This window comes from Balaenoptera borealis (assembly GCF_965194805.1).
Source record: "Balaenoptera borealis genome assembly, chromosome: 1".
NCBI lineage: Eukaryota > Metazoa > Chordata > Mammalia > Artiodactyla > Balaenopteridae > Balaenoptera > Balaenoptera borealis.
The window spans coordinates 169,080,496-169,101,271 of record NC_138860.1 but is presented as its reverse complement, the minus strand read 5'-3'; the positions used below and the strand labels follow the sequence as shown (position 1 = coordinate 169,101,271).

The window sequence follows — 20,776 nt, the reverse complement described above, 5'->3', positions numbered from 1 at the left end:
TGTTAATCTGTTTCATCCTCATAACAACCCTATGAGGTAGGTACTGTCACCATCCCCATTTCACATATGGGGAACCTGAGGTCACTAAGCTCTGCCTGGCCTCTGGGCCCCAGTGAAAGGCAGCCATGACCATCACAGCCAATGGGGAAGTCTTACTTCAAGGGGCCCCACCCTACATTCCCAATCTGCTTACCTCAGGTCCCAACAGGGGAAGGGTTGTGTCCAGGGTCACCCAGGGAGTCAGGGGCAAGGATGGAGTCAGAGCCTAGGCCACACCCTCCCAGGTGGAGTCAGCCTGACCCCATCACAATTTGACAAGACCAAGCGAGGCGAACCAAAGAGATGGAGGAACAAAGTTGGGGTCCCAGGGCTGGGCCTTCCCCTGGGGAAAGCAAACAGCTCAGCAGCAAAATCCACAGAGTGAAGTTTATTCCCAAGAAAGTTCCCTCCCCCCTCCCCAGCCCGGGACAGGGACAGACAGGCTGGGGGTGAAGATGGGGCTCCAGGGGCTGAGGGGCCTCTGAGAGACAAGGAAGGGCCCTGGTCTCCCGGCCACGCTGTGTTTGGCTCCCCCAGCCCAGCTGAGTCCACTGTGCCTCCCTGCCCAGCCCTCGGGAGAGGGGAGGGGGCGCTGGCTCCTGGGTAGTTCCAAAGTGGAGTGTGAAAATAGAGAGATATATAATATTTATACGCAGTGGGCAGTCCGGAGTGGCACTCACACCTCTGTCTGGAAGTCACCATCCGGTGGTTCTGTGGGCTCCCAGGCTGCTGCCCGGTGCAGGGCCAGCCGTTCTCGGGGCTTGGGGGGCAGCGAGCCCAGCGTCATAGACTTAAAGGTGCTCCAGCTCTGATGTCGCCGCTGTTGGGACAAGCCGGGACGCTCCCCTGGACTGGGTTTCTCCTGTGGCGGGGAGAGGGAAGGGCCCGTGGCGATGGGCCAATACCCTCTCACCCACTGTACAGAAGAACCAACTGAGAAGGCCCAGGGAGGGCCAGTGACGCCCAAAGTTACCGAGCAATCGGGTGCCAAAGTGGGGTTCAAATCCATACCCGCCTGGCTCCAGAGTGGGGTTCCTGATCCCTGTGCTCAGAGTGGACCCCTGAGACCATGTCTCCTGCTGCCCACCCTCCTCAAGATCCTGATGGAGCTCCCACCAATACCCCCCATCTCCTAAAAACCCCAGACTGTTGCTTATGCCATGGGCAGGCCCTTGGTGAGGCAAGCTGAGGCTGCCCAGGCTGGGGAGGAGGGCAGGGAGGGAATGAGTGCCTCGAAGCCCACCTCCCCCCACCCCACCCCAGCCTGGGGCACTTACGCTGGACACGCTCCGTTCGGCTGCCCCACCTGAGGACACACTCCACCGCTTCTCCCTCTGCAATGGGGGCCACGGGTCAGGGTCTGACCCCAGGGGCCACTGTGCCAGGTTGGGCCCCGAGCTTCAGGCAGGGGCAGTCACAAGAGAAGCCCTCACCTTGGCCGTGGACTGGCTGCGGTAGCGGTCGAAAGTGTGGAATTTCTGGTTGAGCTCATGGTAGAGTTCCGAGTGCCGTTTCCGGGTGTGCATCACCTTCTGGGAGCCACAGGGCGTCAGGGCAGGTGCTCCCCGTGGGACGCTCAGCATCCTGGGTCCCCACATCCCTGCCTGCTAATGGCCCCTCTGGGACAAGGCCTGGCTCTTTCTTCACCCCAGAGCTACGGGCTTGGGCAGTTGAGGGACCGTCATGGGGTCAGGCTCTGCACTGGGGCTTGGGCTAATTTTAGGAGGGGACCCTCCAGGGACAAACCGCCCCCCGCAATCCCAAACCCAACACACACATACACTGTAGCACTTACCTCAAAGTCCAGGTCTGAATACCGTAACTTCTTTCGCTGGGAAGGAGCAACAAGGAAGCAGTGAAAGAGAAGAAAACTTTTGACCATGTGCAGGGGGTTTAGAGTGAGGAAATCTGCTCCCCCAGGGTCTGCCCACTGTACCTTCCCCCAGCCCAGGCTCAGGAGCTAAGAATCCTTTAAAGGACAGCCCTTGAGGTTGTGGAAATGGGCTTGGGGCCTGGGAGATGAGGCGCCAGGGCGCTACCCCACCGCAGGACTGCCAGGGGCACACAAAGGCTGGCACACGCGTAGACATGCACCTGCACGTGGACCAGATGTCACAGCGCAGACTTCCAACACGGCGGGACACAGATCCCCACATGGGATCACAGAGCAGACCCTCCTTCCTCTGTGTCCTGGATTCCACCCCTCTGTCCTGCCCCATCTTGCCCCATCCTCTCTGCCACCAACGGGTTCCTCTCTCCCTGGAAACCTCCACTTGTCCTGCAAATACAGGACGCAGGGTTACAGAAACCTTCCTTTCACCGCACTTTGCCCCTTTTCCTGCCAAATTTGGCCCTGCCTCCCTGGCCTCCCTCCCTCATGCCTCTCCCGGCTCTTACTTGCCCAAGACCACCTTCAAGGCCCCAGTGGCCTATGCAGCATTTGGTGCCACTCAAGAAGGAGGCCTTAGAGTCTCAGAATGTTGGCGCAGGAGCGCTCACGAGGTCAAGACCAACCTTCTCAGGTTACACTGGGGAAACTGAGGTCCAGGGTGAAGGGACTTGCCCCACAGTCCTCAAGAACGCCGCTAAAACCGTCATCTAGATCTCCCCAGTCCCAGGCCTGCAGACACGATAACCACCACTGGGGTGGTGACACCCCTCTCCTGGTCCTTCCACCTCCCTGCCTGCTCTTTCTTCGCCATCCACCCTGGCGTCTCCAACTCTCGGCCCCCCAACTCTGCCCTGCGCTCTCCCCTGCCCTTCACCACACACACACACACAAACACACACACACACACACACACACACACACACACACACACACGTGTCCTTCCCGTTCCCAGCCACACTGCACTTTCTGGAGGCAGTGGGACTCCTCTCCCTGCTCCCTGATGCCCACGGGCAAGGCACACACGGCTGCGCCCAAGAGAATAAACTCTAAATTCCCCCGCCCCAAACGCGCTCCTCCACCCCATCGCAGTTGCCCACACCAGAATTCTGGACGTCATCCCTGACCCCTCAAGACTCTGCCGTGTTTTTTGCTACCTCCCACACAAGGAGCCCAGGGCTGGCCCCTCCTCAGGGGCCCAAGCATGGACAGGTGTCCCCAGAACAAAACCTGCCACGATGCTGAGCGCTCCCCTCCCCAGTTCCCGTGTCAAGTTTTCTGTCTTTGTGACGCCTTCCTGTTTCTGCCATCTGCGGCAAGAGCAGGCACCAAATGTTCAAGAAACATTTCGGGAGAAAAACTAAACTTGCAAACCTTCTAGCTGCTAACTTAGTTTTCTCTGTGGGGAGGAAGGGGAGCCGGTTTCTGGGGCCAAACATGAGCAGCCAGTGGTGCCCGAGCTGTGACTCCTGACCCTGTCCTCATCCACACCCTCCTCATCCCTCCAACGAAAGTTCTAGAGTTCTACAGTGGGCCATGACCAACTGCTTGTTGCCAGTGATTCCCTGCAGGGAGCAGGCCTGAGGAGGTCAGAGAGAAGGTGGGACAGCCACAGAAAACACACAGGCAGGGAAAGAGATGGGCTGACATTTTCTCAGGAAGAGAGGGGCAATTACCACAGGCCTACGGGCAGTGCCTGAGGCTGATTTCAGGAATGATACCAGTAGCAATCCCCAATCATCTAGCACCTTCTACCTGCTCCACACAGAGATAAATATTTTATATCAATTAGTCCTCGCAACAACTCTACCAAGAGGCTGCTCCTGTGTTATCCCCACTTTACAAATGAGGAGACTGAGGCTCGGAGAGATTAAGGCGAAGAGAGACTACGTGAGCCTCAGGGGAAGATTATGCTCCAAATCTCACTGATCAGCAGCGTCCAGATCTGAAGTTGGGGACTCAGAGACCCAGGCTCTCATCCCCTATGATGTGGCTTCCCTAGCAATGCAGCACCGGGCCTGAGCCACAGGCCCCTTAAAGGAGGGCCCATCCTAACCGGACACCCCAAAACAGGCACTAAAGCAAGTGTGAGCACCTTCGAGAAGTGCACCCTCAGCGCGTGGCGTCCAAGCCCATTTGAGGAGCTCAGAGGAGCCAGGATTCCCTTGGAGCCGCCGTGGGCACAAACGGAGGAGAAACGCACAGCAGATATACTCCCCAGGACTTTGTATGAGGAGGCTGCCGGCTGTCCGTTCCCGGCTGCTGCCAGACATAGTCACAGGCACCCGGGGGCAGGCCTCCCACCCCCTCACCCCCAGCCCGTGCCCAGCAGCCCCTCACCTCCAGGGAGCCCAGCTTCATGGTGGAGCCGGGCACGGTGCGGGGCATGGTCCGGCTGCGCTCCCCCGGCTCGGGCACTTGGCGGGCGCTGGGTGTCGGCGGTGGTGGTTGGAAGGTCATCCCGTAGGGGTTCTGTAGCGACCCGTAGGCAGGGCCCAGCCCCAGGCCCGAGTGGTCCACAGACAGGAAGCTGGGGTAGCCTTCGGCATGGCCCAGTGCCTTGGCAGCCCGCCGGGGGGTGCCCTCGGGCCGGGCCCGCGGGGCATCCTCGCCACCTCCGCCCCCGCCGCCGGGCTGCAAGCTCAGAGTCCTCCGGGGCAGCACCATGTAGTCCCCGTCGGAGCCTGGCTCGGCAGGCTGCAGCCACGTGAGGTCCAGCTGCCGCAGGCCACCCTCCCCACACATGTACACGGGGTTGGCCTCCTGGGGGGGCGGTGGCTCCCCCAGCCCTGGTGAGGCTGCCATGGGCACCAGGAGATTGCCAGGCAGCGGTGAGAAGCTGAGGCTGCCCTCGGGACCCACGAGGCAGGACTTGGGCTCCTCGTCCTCGTCGAGGGACAGGCGGGACAGTGTGCCCGTGATGGTGGACGGGTTACAAGTGTTGACCTCCTTGAACAGCACTGGGGGCAGGAGTGGAGGGAGGTAAGTCCGGGGGAGGAGGAGCCCCCAGAGGCCCTTGCCCAGGCTGAGCAGGTACCAAGCCCCTGAGCTTGGACAGCGGGGGAAACTGAGTCCTGGCGTGATGGCTGGGTGGTTAACACAGGGGTTAAGAAGGTGTCTATCCCAGAGGCCCACAGCAAGGGAGGGAGAGGAACAAAGCCAAGGCCCAGCTCCCACAGTGCCCAGGTGCGGGTCCTGACCTCTGACCCGACAGCCCCAAGGCTGTCAAAAGAGCCTTGCTCCTCCCCGCTCCCTGGGCAGCTCCTCCCCAGGAGACAGAACTTGAAGGAGGTTCTGGTAAGAATCATGGAAATGACACAATGATATAACAGCCACTTTGTGCTGAGCACCCGGCTAGGCACTTGATGTCCCCCAGTTCACGTAAGGCTCCCACCCACCCTGGGAGGACAGATTTCTCTCCTTTATAGGTGTGTTAACTGAGGCTCCAGGGGTAAGGTGTTTGCCCAAAGTCATACAGTGAGTGGTGTTCACAGCCTTGAATCCAACTCAGGGTTGCCTGACTCAAAAGTTGGACCCCGCAGCCAGACGCCTGTCAGGGCCTTCCTTGGTGCGGCTGGGGGCCCTCCCTTCTTGCCCCTCTCTGGGGCCATTCTCGGCTCTGCCCTGGCCCACTCACCTGTCTGACAAGCCAGATCCACATCTTTTTCAAAGTCTGACTATAGGCAGAGAGGGAGAGAGCAGACAGGCAGAGAGAGGACCCATGTATCAGGGTGGGGGGGATGCAGGCCCCTCCCGACCCACCCAGAGGGTCTGCCTCTGTTGGGCACACTGCCCAACAGAGCAGAGGGGCCCCAGGCGTGGTCTCCTCCAGCCACACCTGACAGCAGGAAGACTGAAGGGGGGAAGGACTTGCCCAAGGCCACCCAGCTGTCAGTGGCTGAGCCTGAATCAAACCCAGTCTCTGTTCCTTCCCTGCCATAGATGAGGCAGGTGAGGGGTCTAGGGCAGGGGGCACTCAGAATGCACCTGTGCCCTGCCCGGGCCTCCTCACTCACCAGGATCTGCAGCTGCCCGTTCTTACACGAGTCGGGGGAGTCTTCACTCTCATCGGCCCGGCACACGCCCATCTGGCACTTCACCACATCCTGGACCTGGGGGCAGCAGGTGCCTGCTGGGCCTGAGGCTGCCACAGGGCCCCCCGCCACGGTTGGCTGTGCCTCCCATCCCAGGCACCCAGACGGGTGTGGAAGGAAAGAAGCGCATCCAGCCTAGGGGAGGGGAGAAGGAGCCCCAGGGGGCCGAGGCCAAGGCCAAGGCTGCCCAAGCTATCAGCGTGCACATCAAGGGCTGCCCAGCTGGGGACCCGGTCGGGCCTCAATCTTCCCCATCTGCACCCATCTGCACCATGGGGACAAGTGAGGGACTGGCATGGTCGGGGGCGGACGGGGCAGGAGAGGCCCAGCCCACCTCTCGGCGCAGAAAGCAGTGCACAGCCGTGATGACAAAGCCCTGCGCGGAGTTGAAGACAGCAAAGAGGGCCTGGAAGAGGACGGAGCGGCGGTCTGTCATGGCCAGGACGGCGGACATCCAGGTGAGCGCCAGCAGGGGCAGCACCACGCAGGAGCTCCAGAGCGAGGCCCTGAGGACAAGGCAGAGGGTCCGTCAGGGCGACACTCCAGGGGACAGGCTGGGCGGAGCCTGGGCCTGTACTCAGCCTGGGGCCCTTAAGCTGCCCACGACTGGCAGGGCCCCAAATGCCAAGACCTCAGTAATGTCCCCAAGCAGGGGGGCTGAGGAGCCGGAGGCAGAGAAACAGAACAAAGACAAAGAGCAGAAAACTGGGGGACAAGGAGAGGGGGAGGGACAGACACACCGACACAATGGGACTGAGCCAGAGGCAGCATCAGCGGACAGAGACAAAGAAGGTGGAAAGAAACAGTGGGAGAGAAGAGGAGGAGGGAGACAGATGCAGACGCTGTGAGTTTCAGCCACAATTTGCACAGAATCACAGGCTTGGGCCACATCCCCAGAGAGTCTGGGAGGGGAGGAGAGGAAGAGGGACAAAGAGAGACGGCAGACATGGTGAGAGAGCGGATGAGACGGGCAGAGACACACAGGAAGGTTAAATCGGCAGAGAGGACGGAGGACATCACAGAGCACAAATCTTTGGGGAGAAGACAGGGGGCCAGGGCAGCAGAGGCTCCTCCCCTTCAGCTTCCCAAGGAGGAGGTGCCAGGCTCCCAGGGCCTGCTCAGAGCTGGGCAGAAAGATCATAGCTGGGCTGGGGGTCAAAGCCAGGGTCAGGGCCAAATCCACAGATCCCCGGCCTCCTTGACAAGGGAGGGCAGAGAAAAAAGGCAGAGGGGCCCAGGCATCTGGGCACCAGTGCCAGCCTGCCCCCACCAGCAACAGCCCACGAGCGCAGAGTAGGGCAGTCTTGCCCTACTGGGCCAGGTGCCACACCCTGCCCACTCTGCCTCATGAACATCGCCGGTGGGAGAGTCAGGCAGGGGTGGGCACAGCTCTGGACAAGGCAGAAAGATGGGCAGGCGGCCAAGACCTGCCCTAGGAAGAGCGGTCCAGGGCTGTTCAGCCTGGCAGGGGGCGGGCACAGTGGTCTCCATAGGCCCCGGGGGCAGAGCCAAGACTAAAGAGAGGACCTAATCACAGCCATGAGGGCTACCACCGATTAACCACCAATTCTCTGGCAGGCCCTACACCAAATACTTTACATACATTAATCACACTGTGACCAAAACAACTCCAGTAAACAGGCATGGGGATTATTATCCCAATTTACAGATGAGGAAACTGGAGTGTGCCCAGCTGGGCAGACAGAGACAGAGCCGGGATGCAAACCCAAGTGGCACCTCGGAAGCCCAAGCTTTTAACTGCTAGTTCTGAGAGACTGAGTCAGAGAGGCAGATGGGAGTCCAAGCGAAAGGGAGCTTTCTGCTACACAGAGGTTCCCAGAGATGGTGCCAGCCGCCTCCAGAGGCAGTGAGCTCCCTGATCCTGGAGGTGTGTAAGACAGAGCTGGGCCCCCACTGCTCAGGGAGGGTCAGCTGGATTTCTGGCCCTGAGTGGGAGGTTGGGCCTGAAGCCCTGAAGTTCATTCATTCATTCTACTCTTGTGCGGCTGGGATTTTAAGAGTCTCAGCTGCCCGGGGACAGCTCAGTGAAATAATTCCCTACCTCCAAGATTCTCTGTCCTCCAACTGATTGTAAGATTCAATGCCTCTGAAATTCTAAGTCTCAGATTCTATGACAGATGATAAGACTCTATGATTCACTCATTCGAACATTCTTAGCTTCTGATTGTCTAATTCTAAGATTCTACCATTCTAATTCTAAGGTTCCATGGGCTCAAAAATTCTAAGGGTGGAAGATTCTATGAGCCTCTGTAGGTTGGGGCTATAAGGGGGAGTGTGTGTCTGTGCCTGGATAAAATGTAAGCCGGGGCTGGGGGGGCAGGGCCAGGGAGCAAGGGGTGGGCACGGGAATCCGGCATTTTCTGGAAGGCACAGACATTCATTCCCTGTGGCCTCTTTGCCATCACAATGTTGAGCCCTTGAGAGTGCATGGCAGTTGGCGGGGCAGGGCAAGCTTTCCAGGGCACTGGGCTGATATCCCTCCTCCCCCCACCACGGGCACTGCCCCCCCTTCTTTTGCCCCCTCCCACCCTCCCCCTTTCCCACGGGGGCACAACTAACATGGCGTTCCTGGCCGAGGCTGAGCTGAGCAGGGGGCTGGGGACCGCTCCACACGCTGAGCAGGGGAGGAGCAGGCTGGCCCAGGGGCACCGCTCCGACCTCGGGGGCGGCACAGACATGGGAGAAGGGGGGAGACACACGGGAAGTGGGAAGAGATGGGGCAGTGTGAGCCCCGAGTGGGGTGGGAGGGGGAGGGCAGATGAGAGAGAGAGAGGTGGGTTAGGGTGGGCGAGGGGCTGCAGCTGAGCACACCGGGTGCCCACCTTGCCTGCACCCTTGATGCACCAAGGTCAGGGAGCCCCGGTCGCATCATCAAGCCCTGAGTCTCCAAGAGTGGCTGTGGCCCACCCTCCCTACAGCATTTCCCACAAGGCCAAGTCACAGCGACCCCCCTCCCCTTACCCGGCCCTCTGCTTCTTGGACTTGTCTGAGATGCCATCACGAGCCATGAGCTTGTTGAAGACGATGATTCCGATGAGCATATTCACCTGGGGGCCCGGTGGAGTTGGGTAGGGGAAGACAGGATCACCAGATGCCCTCCTGGCAGGGAAATCCCCAGGTGGAGGAGGTAGACCCCCCCCCCCCGGGGCCATGCCCCTCCCAGGACGCTGCAGGGGCACATACCAGGACAATGACAGCTGCTGGGCCCACGAAGGCATAAAGCAGACCACCCTCCAGAGAGAGCCAGCAGCTGGGCAGGGCGGAAAGAGGGGGTATCAGACAACCAGTGGGCCCGCTCCCATGCTCAAACACCATCCCTCAGGGCTCCCTGAGCTGCCAAGTCACCTTACGCATGGGGCAGGGACCCAGACAGGGTGAGAGTGAGCCACTGACTGTTGCTGAGACCCTCTAACAAGGGCCCTGGGGCTACCTGGGCCCTGGGGCTACCAGGGTTGATCCCTGACCTAAATGGTTCTGAGATTATCCAATCCCAGCACAGCCTTTTATAGTCAGGGAAACAGGCTGAGACGGGAGAATTTGCCCAAAGTCCCACGGCAGGAGTGGGCCAGGATCACAGCCCGAAAAGTCTGGAGGCCTATCAGGTCCACTGACTCCCGCTTCCCACCCCGGGAAGGCCCACGTACTAGCTGGATGTACCGTATCCTTTGGTGCGGGTAAAGCCGACCGACACGGCCACCACCAGGGCAGGCAGACCTGGGGGAGCGGGGGAGCCAGAGTGAGATGGCCGCTCGTCCTCAGGGTCCTTCATCCTCCCAGACCCCCAGCCCAGCTGACCCCTGTGCCCAGAGAGCAGGGCCGGGGTCGGAAGCTCACTTGCTGCCCCTGCCCCCAAGGCCCAGTGACAGGGTCTAGCACGAGCCCTGCTCACCCCAGCCCAGGCAAAGGAAGCGCTTGCGGACGAGGCGGGTGCGCATCCGTCCGATGACAGCCAGGTAGGACTGCCAGGCCTCAGTGAGCACCCAGCAAAAGGACGAGAGGAAGAAGAAGTGCAGGAAGGCGGCTGTCATGGTGCACACACCCTGCAGGGAGAAGGAGAGGGAGGGAGTGGCCCTGAGCAGCAGCCAGGGTGGGAGGCGCCGGGCTTCCCACGTCCACTGCTGGGCGCTGCCACGGCCGCCCACCTGAGCTCCGCCTCCCACAGAACCCTGCCAGGCACCCCCGTCTTCCTGCACCCACACACAGCACGACACAGGCCCGGTGACACGCACACGGCACTCGGCATCCAGGAGGCGGGCGGGCAGGCTGCCCACGCACAGACGGGGCTGTCAGGGAGGGGGACAAACAGGAGTGCCTGCCACGTCATGGCCGGGTGGGCCCCACGTCTGGCACCAGCAGGGCTGGCGCTGTGCAGAGAGGGCCGAGGGGGCATAAGGGACAGCCAACACAGATCAGATGCGGGCAAGTGGCACAGGAGGCTTCGCTTGGGCTCCCACATGCCCGCAGACACGCCCAACACACGTGCGCACAGGCGCTCGGCTCACGTACACGTTCACAGATGTACACAGACATCCCTCACTGGAGTACACACACCCCCTCTCCAACTCCCTCATGTACGCTCACACACTATCTCCCACACACACCCTCACCCAACACCCAGCTCGAGTGTCTACACACATCCGGCACTTAGTTTCATACACACGAGCACACGCGCCATCCCCCCTTCGCCCCACTCTCACATCCCGGCCCCCCTGTGAGCCTGCACCTGCCTTGCTCAGCACCCGCGACTGGCCCACGAGGATCAGGATGTTGGATGCCAGGATAGATAGGCAGAAATTCAGCAGGATGATGGAGCGTTCCGATTTTATAAACCTGGTGGGGCACAGTGGGCAGAGACAGGGGAGCTAGCCCAACCTGGGGTGGCCGGCCACCTCCCGCCCCGCCCCTCGCCCCCCCCCCAACTCCCCACCGTCCCACCTACCTCCAGAAGGCGGCATAGATGGCAAGGAGGGTGAGCAGCGCCATGCAGGACACAGCACAGCCGATCACAAGGGGGACCGAGGGGGAGCCCGCCAGCTCCAGGGTCTGGGGTAGAGGGGCAGACCGTCAGATGGGTCACTGGGAGAGGGCAGCTACAGGGGTGCCATCGCCCTCCCCACCTCCTGTCTAGGACAGACTGGCACCTGCACCTGTGTCACACCCACACACATTAGGGGACTCACCACTGCCTCCACACGTGCAGAGAGCAGACCCAGTCACGTACGTGGACGTGTATTTATGCTGTCACCCGCACTCTTCCACACACAACCAGACACATGTGTGTGTGTATACGCATGCAATCACCCACTGCCACACACCCCTGGGCATGTGTCATCGCTGTGAGCACCATCCCAGGGGCACAGACTTCCACGTGCAATCCCACAAGTACACCCACGCAAACGCCACGTGGGATCACCCAGATCCCCGCCAGCACTGTCACAGATGGCCACTGGCACCCAGGAGCCTCTTCTCCGGCCCAGCCCAGGCACTTCCCTCCCACTCACCAGGTCCTTGGGCGGCTGGGCCAGCACAGCAAAGGTGGACAGGTGCTGGCACTGGCAGCGAGTGTGGGCTGCCTGGGTCTCCAGGGTCTGGCAGCTCTCAGTGTCCCAGTCCCCTGAGCTGGCATCTCTTGGGTGGAGGGAGAGGTGGAATGAGCCCCAGCCCAGCTCCACGGCCCCACTCCCAGTGCTGGCCACTGCCCAAGGACAGGTGAAACCCAGAGCAAGGCCACATCCAAGAGGCAGGCAGGCAGGCAGCGGGAGCCACAGGGTTTGCCCTTGATCCCTCAGGCCAAGGATGGTGCCAAGGCACCCTCCCTCTGGCCTTCCAGGCAGGACATCCCCTCCTGAGGGAGGAGTCCCAGGGCTGCACCCTTCCCCACACAGAGCCCCTGCCCAACTCACGCTCTGGAGTAGTCCCAGCTGGCACAGTGGGGATCCGTGGTGCCCTGAGGAGCAGAAGACCTAAGTGCAGTGTGGGGGGGAAGCTGCCCACCCGTGACCACCCCATCCTGCCATGGCAGGCCCCATGCAGGTCAGCGGTTCAGCCTGCCATCAGGGCAGACCATCTGCCCATCAGACAGGCCTTTGGCTGCCCTGGCTGGGGCATACCCAGGGTCCCCGCCCAGGGCCCCACTCACGTTGATGATATAGGAGAGCTCCACGGTGATGAGGGGCTCAGCTAGTGGCTGGGTGGGGGGCCTCACAGTCACTGTCATCACCCTGGATGTGACGGCCAGCGGGGGCCTGGGGGACAGATGCTGAGGTCAGCTCCTGCCAGCAGGTGCCCAGACCCAGTCAGGAACCCTGAAGGTGCTTTGGATCGAGGGCAGGGGGCTACCATGGTGCCAAGGCCAGGGGAAGGCCTAGAGTTCAATGGGGCCCAGGACTTTGGGTGAAGTCTAGAGCTCAGTCCAACACCCCCTGCACCTCCTCTGAAGCCTCTGGGAGCTGCATGGACATCTTGGAGAAGCACCTGTGTCCAGAGCCAGGCGAAGGGTCCCTGAGGCTGCAGATGGCTCTCTCTGTGGCCAACACGGGCTCAGCCCTCCTTCCCTTACCTGGGCCTCCCTGGACCCGCAGCAGCCCCATCCACCCCTCCCAGGGACTCACCTGGGGGGCGGCAGGATGAGGCCGAGGGTGCGGTAGAGCACAGCACCAATCACAAAGTAGGAGGAGGACTCCTCAGGGTCTGCCGGGAGGAGGCGCTGGTGGGAGTGGCCCGGGCCAGGGGGCACGGTTCCTGGGCCTCTCCCCCTGCCAAGGCTGCCTGCTGCCCCGGATGCAGCCGGCTTCCCTGGGGAGGAGAGGCTGAGCACCTCCTTGGGTAAGAAGAGGCGGTCCTCTGAGTACCGCACCCAGTCCTTCATGCCCCGGCGGCCACGCATGGGGAACGTGATGTCGCTGGACACAGCCGAGACGGGCTCTCGCTGAATGCTGATCACTGCAGAGGACAGACAGAGACAGAAACAGAGGGGAAGGTCACAGGGGAAGAGATGAATGTGGGGGAGACAGACAGCAGGAAGGCAGATGCAGACACCAAGGTTGGTACAAACAAAGAGGCGGGGAGACACGTATACAGAGAAACAACAAAGAGACGGAGCATGGGAAGAAACATGGAGACAGAGATACAAATAAGGGGTTAAATGAAGGAAAGGCAGGGCCCAGAGAAAGAGAGGAAGATAGGAAAAGCCCTCAGAAACCATCCCTCCCCCAAGGCGTCCTGCGTTCGGCCACATCCAGCACCCCCTCCCCTGCCTGCCTCCTTGTACCCAGGTTATCTGTGACAATCAGAGAGCTCTGGAAGGCCTTGAGAGCATCGCCCACCAGGTGAATGAAGTCCTCCACGACCCGGAGCAGGTGCACAGAGCCAGGGGACACCTGGGGACAGACAGGGCGTAAGGGACCGAGGCAGGGGTGGGCCATGGGGGAACAAGCCTGGAAGCCCAGCCCCTCACCTGCTGAGCGTCATCCCACTTGTCCTTGTTCTCTGCATCCACCATGAAGCTCACCACCTGGAAGAAGCGCTGGGGAGAGAGCAGTGGGTGTTGGGAGGTCCCAGCCCCAGGGACAGTAGCTTCCCTGCCACAGCCACACCTGCCACCCCCCCCACAGACTCTGCTATAGGGGCCCGGCCTCCCCCTTCAATCTAGGGCTTCTGAACCTTCAGCCCTCCTTCCTCTTGACAGGGTAGAGGGTACCTGCACGTCATCAGCCGAGGGCACATAGGTGGCTCTCTTGAAGGTGTCAGTGACATTCCTCAGAATGTCCACGGAGAAAAGCAGGTCCCCACTGTAGTAGGTGCGCCGGGCCAGCAGCTCCTGCAGGCTCCGCACCACTTGTGACATGCCCTCGCCCGCCAGCATGCGCTGCCCCTTGGCCAGGTGTTCCCGAAGCTGCCAGTGACAGGTAGGCTACTGTCACCAGAGTGTCAAGAGCTGGGACCCGCCCCTGGCCCATCCCACTCCAGTCCACCCACCACTTGCATCCAGAGGGAAAGAGTCAGATAGAGATGCTCAAAGGGATCATGGGGAGACAGAGTCTAAGAAAGAAACCCATAAAGACAGAGAATCCCCAAAGAGACGTAAAGACTGAAATAGGAACAGCAAAAGAAAGGAGGAGCTCAGATATACATATAAAAGATGACAAGCACAGTCGAGGGACAAGACACCTCCCTAATCCAAAGAGGTCATCACACGCTGGAGTGTAATGCGCTCTCTCTCTCTCTCTCAAATACAAGCTCCAAGCACAAACACAACAAATACCGGTTACAGTCAGACAAGTACACACAGGCCACGTTCGCTAACAACATTCTTACCCCATGGCAGGCCCTGGGCTGGGCACTGGGGACATAAAAATAATTTCAACTTTGTCCCTGCCTTCAAGGAGCTCCCAGTCTCACAGAACACAGACATTGTGATGAGCACTCATAACACCTAATGACTGAGAAGCTCAGGGGGCTGTAGGAGCCCAGGGGGAGGCACTGGGGATAAGGGAAGACATCTGAGAGTCAGGCCTTGAGGGATGAGTAGGAGTTTGTCAGACAAGGAGAGGCACAGCCAGGCAGAAGTGGGCACATTGTATGTACGCCAAGGCACATGGGCACGAGCAAGAATCAAGCTCCCTCCACGCCCACCAGAGTCTGGGACAGATCCTGTGTCGCCCCAGCCCAGCAGGGTGCACTCACTGACAGATACAGGTAGCGGTACTCGTGGGAGATGCAGCGGGCAAAGCTGGGCAGCCCCCAGTAGGCCACGCCCTGGGCACTGAGGAGACAGCGGCGGCTGGCAGACCCTGCAGGGGGACAGGACAGAGGGTTGGGTGTGGGGGCCGAGCTCTCACCCACTTCACTCCACACCTCAGGATGGAGGCTCAAAGAGGCTGGGGGCCCGGAAGGGAGCGGCAAGAATGGCGGGTGTGGGAGGCATGCAGGGAGAGCCACCCGCCCCTCACCTGAGGCGTTGGGGGGGCACTTGTTGTAGATGATCTCTCCAGCAGCCGCCTTCTTCCACATCATCAGCATCACGTACTCGTCCCTGCACATCTCATGGAAGGCTGTTGGTACAGCGGAGGGGCTCAGCCAGGCCCAGGCACTTGCCCCCCAAGCCCCAGGGTCCGGTGGGCAATACCTGGACACCTCTTCTCACTGCAGGGCTTCACCTCCTCTCCGGTGCCCTCGCAGGGGTAGCCCTGAGCGCCTGTGGCCTGGCACATGCGGAAACGGCGCTGCCAGCCTGTGTCACATGTCTTGGAGCATAGGCTCCACGCGTTCCACGGCCCCCACTTGCCGTCTGTGGCTGCAGAGATGGGGGGCGTGAGTGGCCCCAGGCGCCCCCTGGGCCAGGGCCGCCACCTGCCCGCCCTATGCCGTGCACTCACCCGGGCACTCAAGGTTGCCGCACTCCCGGGTGTCAGTGAGGGCCCCGGTACACGTGGCCCAGGCTGGGCCCGCCACACTGCACTTCCGGCTGCGCTGCTGGGTCCCATTAGCACAGGACATGGAGCACGGGCCCCAGGGACCCCATTCTAGCCACTGGCCTTCCACTGCATGGGGAGACACAAGCAGGGTTGGCTGTTGAGCAAGGGGTGTGGGGATGCGTCAGGGCAGAGCACCGCAGGGAGATGGCATTCAGATTTAAATAAGGCCAGACCCACTGGAGAGGGGTGGATGAAGCGGGGCTGGAGGGAGCTGGTGGTGCCTGGGCCTGGGCCTGCCTGCCTGCCACCAGCTCCAGGAACAGAGGACCCCTCTCCACTCAGCACTGAGGCACACGCTCTCTTCTGGCTAGGGAAACGGGCCCCGGGCCACCTTCTGATCTTTGCCCACATGTAAGCCCAGCTTTGTGTCCCCTCACAGCCCAGCTGGCCATGAGCACCAAAGTGCTATGAACAACAAGGGTAGTCCAGGGCTCAGGGGAAGGGGCACTGGCAAGCAGCCCCCTTTAGATGGAATCACAGGGTGCCAACTCCAAGTAGGCTGGGCCAGGTCACCTCCCACGCTGGCAAGTAGACTGCCAGTCTCCCCATGCTTGGTCAAAGCTCACTGGGGTTCCCCCAGGGGCAGGGCACTGGACCTGACTTCCTCCCCTTTCCCGACCCCCACCCGGCTGGGCAGCGCCCGCCTGGAAGCCCACGGGTGCTACTGACCCGGGCAGGCGGCCATACTGCAGAGCTTAGTCTGCAGCTCGGGACCCTCGCAGGCCTTGCCGCCGTGCTGGGGGGGCACGCAGGTCCGCATCCGGCTCCGGGACCCCCGCCCGCAGCTGCGGGAGCACAGGCTCCAGGACCCCCACTCCTCCCACACGCCGTGCACTGCAAGGAAGCACGTGGCCGGTGGCTGGGCGGCACCTTGGCCCCGCCCACTGCCCACCCGCCCACCAATCAGGAGCTCCGGCAGCTCTGCCACGGCTCCTCATTGGATCTGCCCTGGGCCCCAGGATTCCGCCCTTTGTGGGGGGTGGGGATGTGGAAGACACAGACTTCTAGTCCCAACTCACACAGGACACTGCCTGTGGACACCCAGACGGGGAGACTAGAATCAACCCAGGAGGGGAGCCAGGGGTCCTCCTCTCCTGGGGGCACAGGAAAGCCCAGGAAAGGGCTCAAGATCTACCCCACCTTACCCCATCCCCATCCCTCCCCACCCCAGATCCAGAGCAAGAATCCAACATGGCAGGCCTGGGGCAAGAGAATGCCCCTCCCCACCCCAAGCGCAGGGACACACAAATAGACATGACCCTCTACGTGGACACTGACACAAAGAGCTCACATTGGAACATGGCTTTGCCCCACCCCTTTGCAAGCTCCTGGCACACCCCCAGCTGCCAAGACCCCTTCCCAGGTAGCCCTACTTTAAGTTCCCAGCCAGGAGCTGATCTGGCCTAGGTACCACTTGCACTCCCTCAGGCACAAGGGGCAGGACCCGCTGAAGCTGCCGAGCCCCTCCTGACGGACAGGCAGTCCCCACAGGCACATGCACATTCTCAACAACTCCATGCTGAACTGAGGAAGGCTTCAGGGTCTAGGGGAGGCTCCCTGGGGAGTGGGATAGGGAGTCAGAGGAGGGAGGGGATGGTCAGAGAAAGCTTCATTTTTTTTTTTTTTAAGTGGCATTTCTCTTAGATCTTGAAGGACAGGCTGAATTTTAATAGCCAAGGTAGAGGTGGAGGGGATAGGATGAGAATAGGCAAGTGCAGGGTGGTGGGAAAGTGCAAGAGGTGCTGGTGTGGCCAGAGCATAGGGAACACGGAAGGCGGTGAGGGTAAAAAGACAAGCCTTGATTACCAGGACGTAGGCATCAGGGGAGTGATGTGCCCAGAACCAAGCCTGCTGGTGCGGGCCCTGGTCTGATTCATCTGTGTCCCCAATGCCCTGTGCGGGGCTGGGCACGGTGGGGGGGTGGGGGGACAGTCAAGTTTGCTGAATGAAAGGAGGAGGCAGCCAACCATCTTTGGAAGATGAACTTGCCTGAGTCCCAGGCAGGACCCGACCCTGCAGGCAGACTGGGCGGGGAGGACGGGCATACCTGGGCAGGTGGCTGAATTGTTGCAGGGCCGGGTCTCCCGCAGGGGCCCGCTGCACAGGGTCCCATAGGGGGAGGACACGCAGGAGCGGGTCCGCACCTGCAGGCCCTGCCCACACGTCAGGGAACACACGCTCCACGGGGACCACTCCTCAGCCGCTGGGTCGCCTACGAGAGAGGGACAGCGTCGGCGGCAGGGGGCATCTCCCAAGCACTCAGTCTCATAGGAATCCTCCTACCCTGACCCCAAGTGACAGGCTCTTCAGGAGGCAATCCAGCCCTGCCCACAGGCCTCGCATGGCAGAGAGACACGACTGAGCTCCAGGACATAGACACAGACGGGCACACGCCAAGCACACATGCCACCAGACGCCACAGAGTCGGGCCCCCGCCACAGAGGAAGGGAGGCGGGCCCGAGTTACCTGTCTGCGCCATGTACAGCCCAGGCTCATCTGCAGACCTTGGCCACTGGGTTTTCACCTTCGGTTCCTCTTCCGGCTCCTCACCTGGAACACGGAGGTGGTGGCAGGGGCTCAGCAGAGGCCAGCTCAGTCCCGCCAAGGTGGCACAGAGAGGGCAGCCTTGCTCGCCCTCAGCCAGAGGGTCTGGAACCAACTGCAGGTGACGCTGAAAGAGCATCACGTCCTGCCCCCTGCCCCACCACCACCATTTTACAGATAAGGAAACTGAGGCTCAGAAGGCCACACAGGGCTTGCCTACAGCCTCACGACTGTCTTTTCCTCTTGCCTCAGCCAAACTGGGGGAGACTGGAGAGGAGTGGCCGCTCATATTAATGAGCTCTGGGAGGCTTCTGTGCCAAGTGCTGTCCCTACCTATCTCCTTAACCCTCCCCTGGGAAGTAGGGACCATCACCTCCGTTTAAAGATGAGAAAACTGAGGCCCAGAGAGGGGAAGTGACTTGTCCAATATCACACAGCTTGGAAAGCCTCAAGTCCAGTCTCTTTCCCCTCACAGGGCTGACCCTAAGGCAGACAAACAGCCAAGGTGAGCAGTTGTGACCACTCCGTAAGCTTGGGACACGACTCATGCCAAGCCAGGGGCTGGGCCTGGGGCCCAGATTCTGCTCCCCAAGCAGCACTGGACTGTGACCCGGAGGCACAGGTCAGAACGCTGCTCCTCTGAGACCTAAGGGCCTGGGGCAGGTGCCTCCATCCAGCAGACCCTACTCCCCACCGCCCTGTGGCCAGCGAGCAGGAGGCGCTCTGGGATCTGCTGCTGCCGCCTCGGCCCCCGCCTCACCGGGCTCTTGGCTGCCCGATTTCTGTGTCTGGTCTAGGCCTCGGAAGCACTGCCAGCTCTGGAGGAGAGGCTGGGAGCTCCCATTCTCCAAAGCCAGGCCCTCCTGCTCAGACGTGAGCTCATCAGGCCCTCTCCCACAGGCTGGGTAGCGGAGATGGTGGCAGACAGGAGTACAGAGGAGAAAGACCCAGCCCACGTAGAGGCTGCTGGGCAGGTGGGATCGGAACAGCACTTTGGGACAGGGCTCAGCCCACGCTGTCCCCAGACTAGAAGGTACTCCTCTCCCCCACTCCCAGGCCCTCTCCTATTTCTGAACACCAGGTCAGCACCGAACAGGCACTCTGTGTTGGAAGGAACCCAAGAAGGCTGTACTCTTCCTGCCCCCTGCCGCCCAGTCCAGGCCCTGCGTCTCAGAGAAAGCTCTTCCTCACCAGGCGTGAAAAGTGGCCACTCTGAGCAAACCTGCTGTCCAGGGGGCCCTGAGCTGCCACTCAGCCCAGTCTCTGGTCTCATCCACTCCCGGGCCCTTCCCTCCACTTCAGCCACCAGTCCCACGACCTGATCTTCATCATCCCCGAAACTGCTCCACCATCTCTGAAACCTGCGTCTCCCCACCCCACAGGACACCTTCAGAGTCAGGCAACCCTGGTCCCAACTGGGGCGTGGACACGGACCAGCTGTGTGACCATGGGCAAGTGTCTTTGCCTCTCTGACCCTGTTTTCTGACTTCTGTAGAACAATACTCAGAATACCCCCTACCCTGAGGGCTGACCTCAGGACTTCCTGACAGGAGATCATGAAGCCCTCAGCACCCTGCTTGGACATGGGGAATGCTCAGAAGGCAGAAACTATCTGGTTTATTTTCACCATCTTCCCTTCCCTCAACACCTCCACCCCTTCAGCACCCTCACGTGCCACCACCCCTCAGCCCCCTGGGCCTCCTCCCTCTGAACAGCATCTGCCATCGCTCCTGGCCTCACTTTGGTCCCTGCCTCTATCAGGACCACAGAGAAGGTGCTGGAACCATGCCTGGCAGCTCCTGAATCCCCTCACCCAGCCTTTCCACCACACCCGCTTAGCCAGTCCCCAGCCCTGGAGACTGTGACAAACCGCCTTCTCCACGCCCACCCCCAGGCTGCCAAAGAAATCTACAGCTGTGCCAACTGCCACCACGACAGATTCAGGGATGCACATCCGATGGCCGAGCAGGGCTCCCTGCCTTCCCTGTCCCCCACCTCGGCGGGCTGTGCCAGACCTTGACCTCTCTCCTCAAGCCCATCTCCGCCCACTCCCTCTCTGCAACAAGCTCCTTTACAGAGAAAGCAGAAGCTATGACACGGGAGCGCCCCCATCCCGACTTCTTGCCTCACCCCTCCAACTCCCAACTTTCCTGGAGCCCTTGTCTTCACAAAGACCAGCCCCTCATCCCAGTGCTGCCTTCTATTCCTCCCGCCTACCTTCTCGGGAGGGCTCCACCCATCATCCCCTCTCATCAGCATTTTGTCAGCATTCTCCTCGTGGCAGCCTGGGAACAGATCTAGGCCCTTTCCGTTCTCAGAGGGGCCCTCCTCTGACTCTCCTGCCTTCTCTGGCTACTGCCCTCGGCTCCTCTTCACCATCAATGAGTGGTCCACAGCTGGCACTCCAGTTTCTCACCTGCCACTCACGTCCTGGCTCAGATGTCACCTTGCCTGGTAAATCCACTGCAGTCTGGCTTCTGACCACATCTTTCTGCTGAAACCGTTCTTGACAGAGTCATCAGTGCCCTCCTTGTTGCTAAATCCTATGGACGCTTTGCAGGCCTCGTCCCGCCCGACCCCTTGGCAGCATTTCGCCCTGCTGACTCTCCAGCCCTGAAACACTCCCCTCCCTGACTCGCCTGGCTTCCTGCTACCTCTGCCCTGCCTCCTTGACCGGTCTGTTTTCATGCTGCTTCCCACGTCAGGCATCCACG

General features: G+C 60.9%; 1 protein-coding gene across 22 annotated transcripts in view; it reads right to left on the bottom strand.

Moving 5' to 3' along the window:
• Positions 1 to 412: 412 nt before the first annotated feature.
• The window catches only part of ADGRB2 (adhesion G protein-coupled receptor B2), a 36,923-nt gene continuing 16,559 nt past the window's right edge, over positions 413 to 20,776 (bottom strand). For 3 of the 22 annotated variants that reach the window (XM_082397597.1, XM_082397591.1, XM_082397577.1), the window contains 29 exons: positions 17,985 to 18,068; positions 17,566 to 17,730; positions 16,188 to 16,352; positions 15,420 to 15,584; positions 15,170 to 15,337; positions 14,994 to 15,095; positions 14,728 to 14,834; positions 13,742 to 13,936; positions 13,499 to 13,567; positions 13,313 to 13,421; positions 12,654 to 12,984; positions 12,182 to 12,287; positions 11,946 to 11,989; positions 11,544 to 11,670; positions 10,982 to 11,085; positions 10,770 to 10,872; positions 9,932 to 10,082; positions 9,687 to 9,756; positions 9,226 to 9,292; positions 9,004 to 9,089; positions 8,602 to 8,700; positions 6,356 to 6,527; positions 5,944 to 6,039; positions 5,565 to 5,604; positions 4,268 to 4,887; positions 1,835 to 1,870; positions 1,473 to 1,571; positions 1,317 to 1,373; positions 413 to 955 (listed from right to left, as the gene is read on the bottom strand). In XM_082397597.1, the coding sequence (XP_082253723.1) occupies positions 716 to 955; positions 1,317 to 1,373; positions 1,473 to 1,571; positions 1,835 to 1,870; positions 4,268 to 4,887; positions 5,565 to 5,604; positions 5,944 to 6,039; positions 6,356 to 6,527; positions 8,602 to 8,700; positions 9,004 to 9,089; positions 9,226 to 9,292; positions 9,687 to 9,756; positions 9,932 to 10,082; positions 10,770 to 10,872; positions 10,982 to 11,085; positions 11,544 to 11,670; positions 11,946 to 11,989; positions 12,182 to 12,287; positions 12,654 to 12,984; positions 13,313 to 13,421; positions 13,499 to 13,567; positions 13,742 to 13,936; positions 14,728 to 14,834; positions 14,994 to 15,095; positions 15,170 to 15,337; positions 15,420 to 15,584; positions 16,188 to 16,352; positions 17,566 to 17,730; positions 17,985 to 18,068 (3,977 nt within the window). In that variant the 3' untranslated portion in view covers positions 413 to 715. The remainder of the gene's footprint in view (positions 956 to 1,316; positions 1,374 to 1,472; positions 1,572 to 1,834; positions 1,871 to 4,267; positions 4,888 to 5,564; positions 5,605 to 5,943; positions 6,040 to 6,355; positions 6,528 to 8,601; positions 8,701 to 9,003; positions 9,090 to 9,225; positions 9,293 to 9,686; positions 9,757 to 9,931; positions 10,083 to 10,769; positions 10,873 to 10,981; positions 11,086 to 11,543; positions 11,671 to 11,945; positions 11,990 to 12,181; positions 12,288 to 12,653; positions 12,985 to 13,312; positions 13,422 to 13,498; positions 13,568 to 13,741; positions 13,937 to 14,727; positions 14,835 to 14,993; positions 15,096 to 15,169; positions 15,338 to 15,419; positions 15,585 to 16,187; positions 16,353 to 17,565; positions 17,731 to 17,984; positions 18,069 to 20,776) is intronic. The other 19 variants (XM_082397588.1, XM_082397594.1, XM_082397593.1 and 16 more) reach the window with 19 other exon arrangements.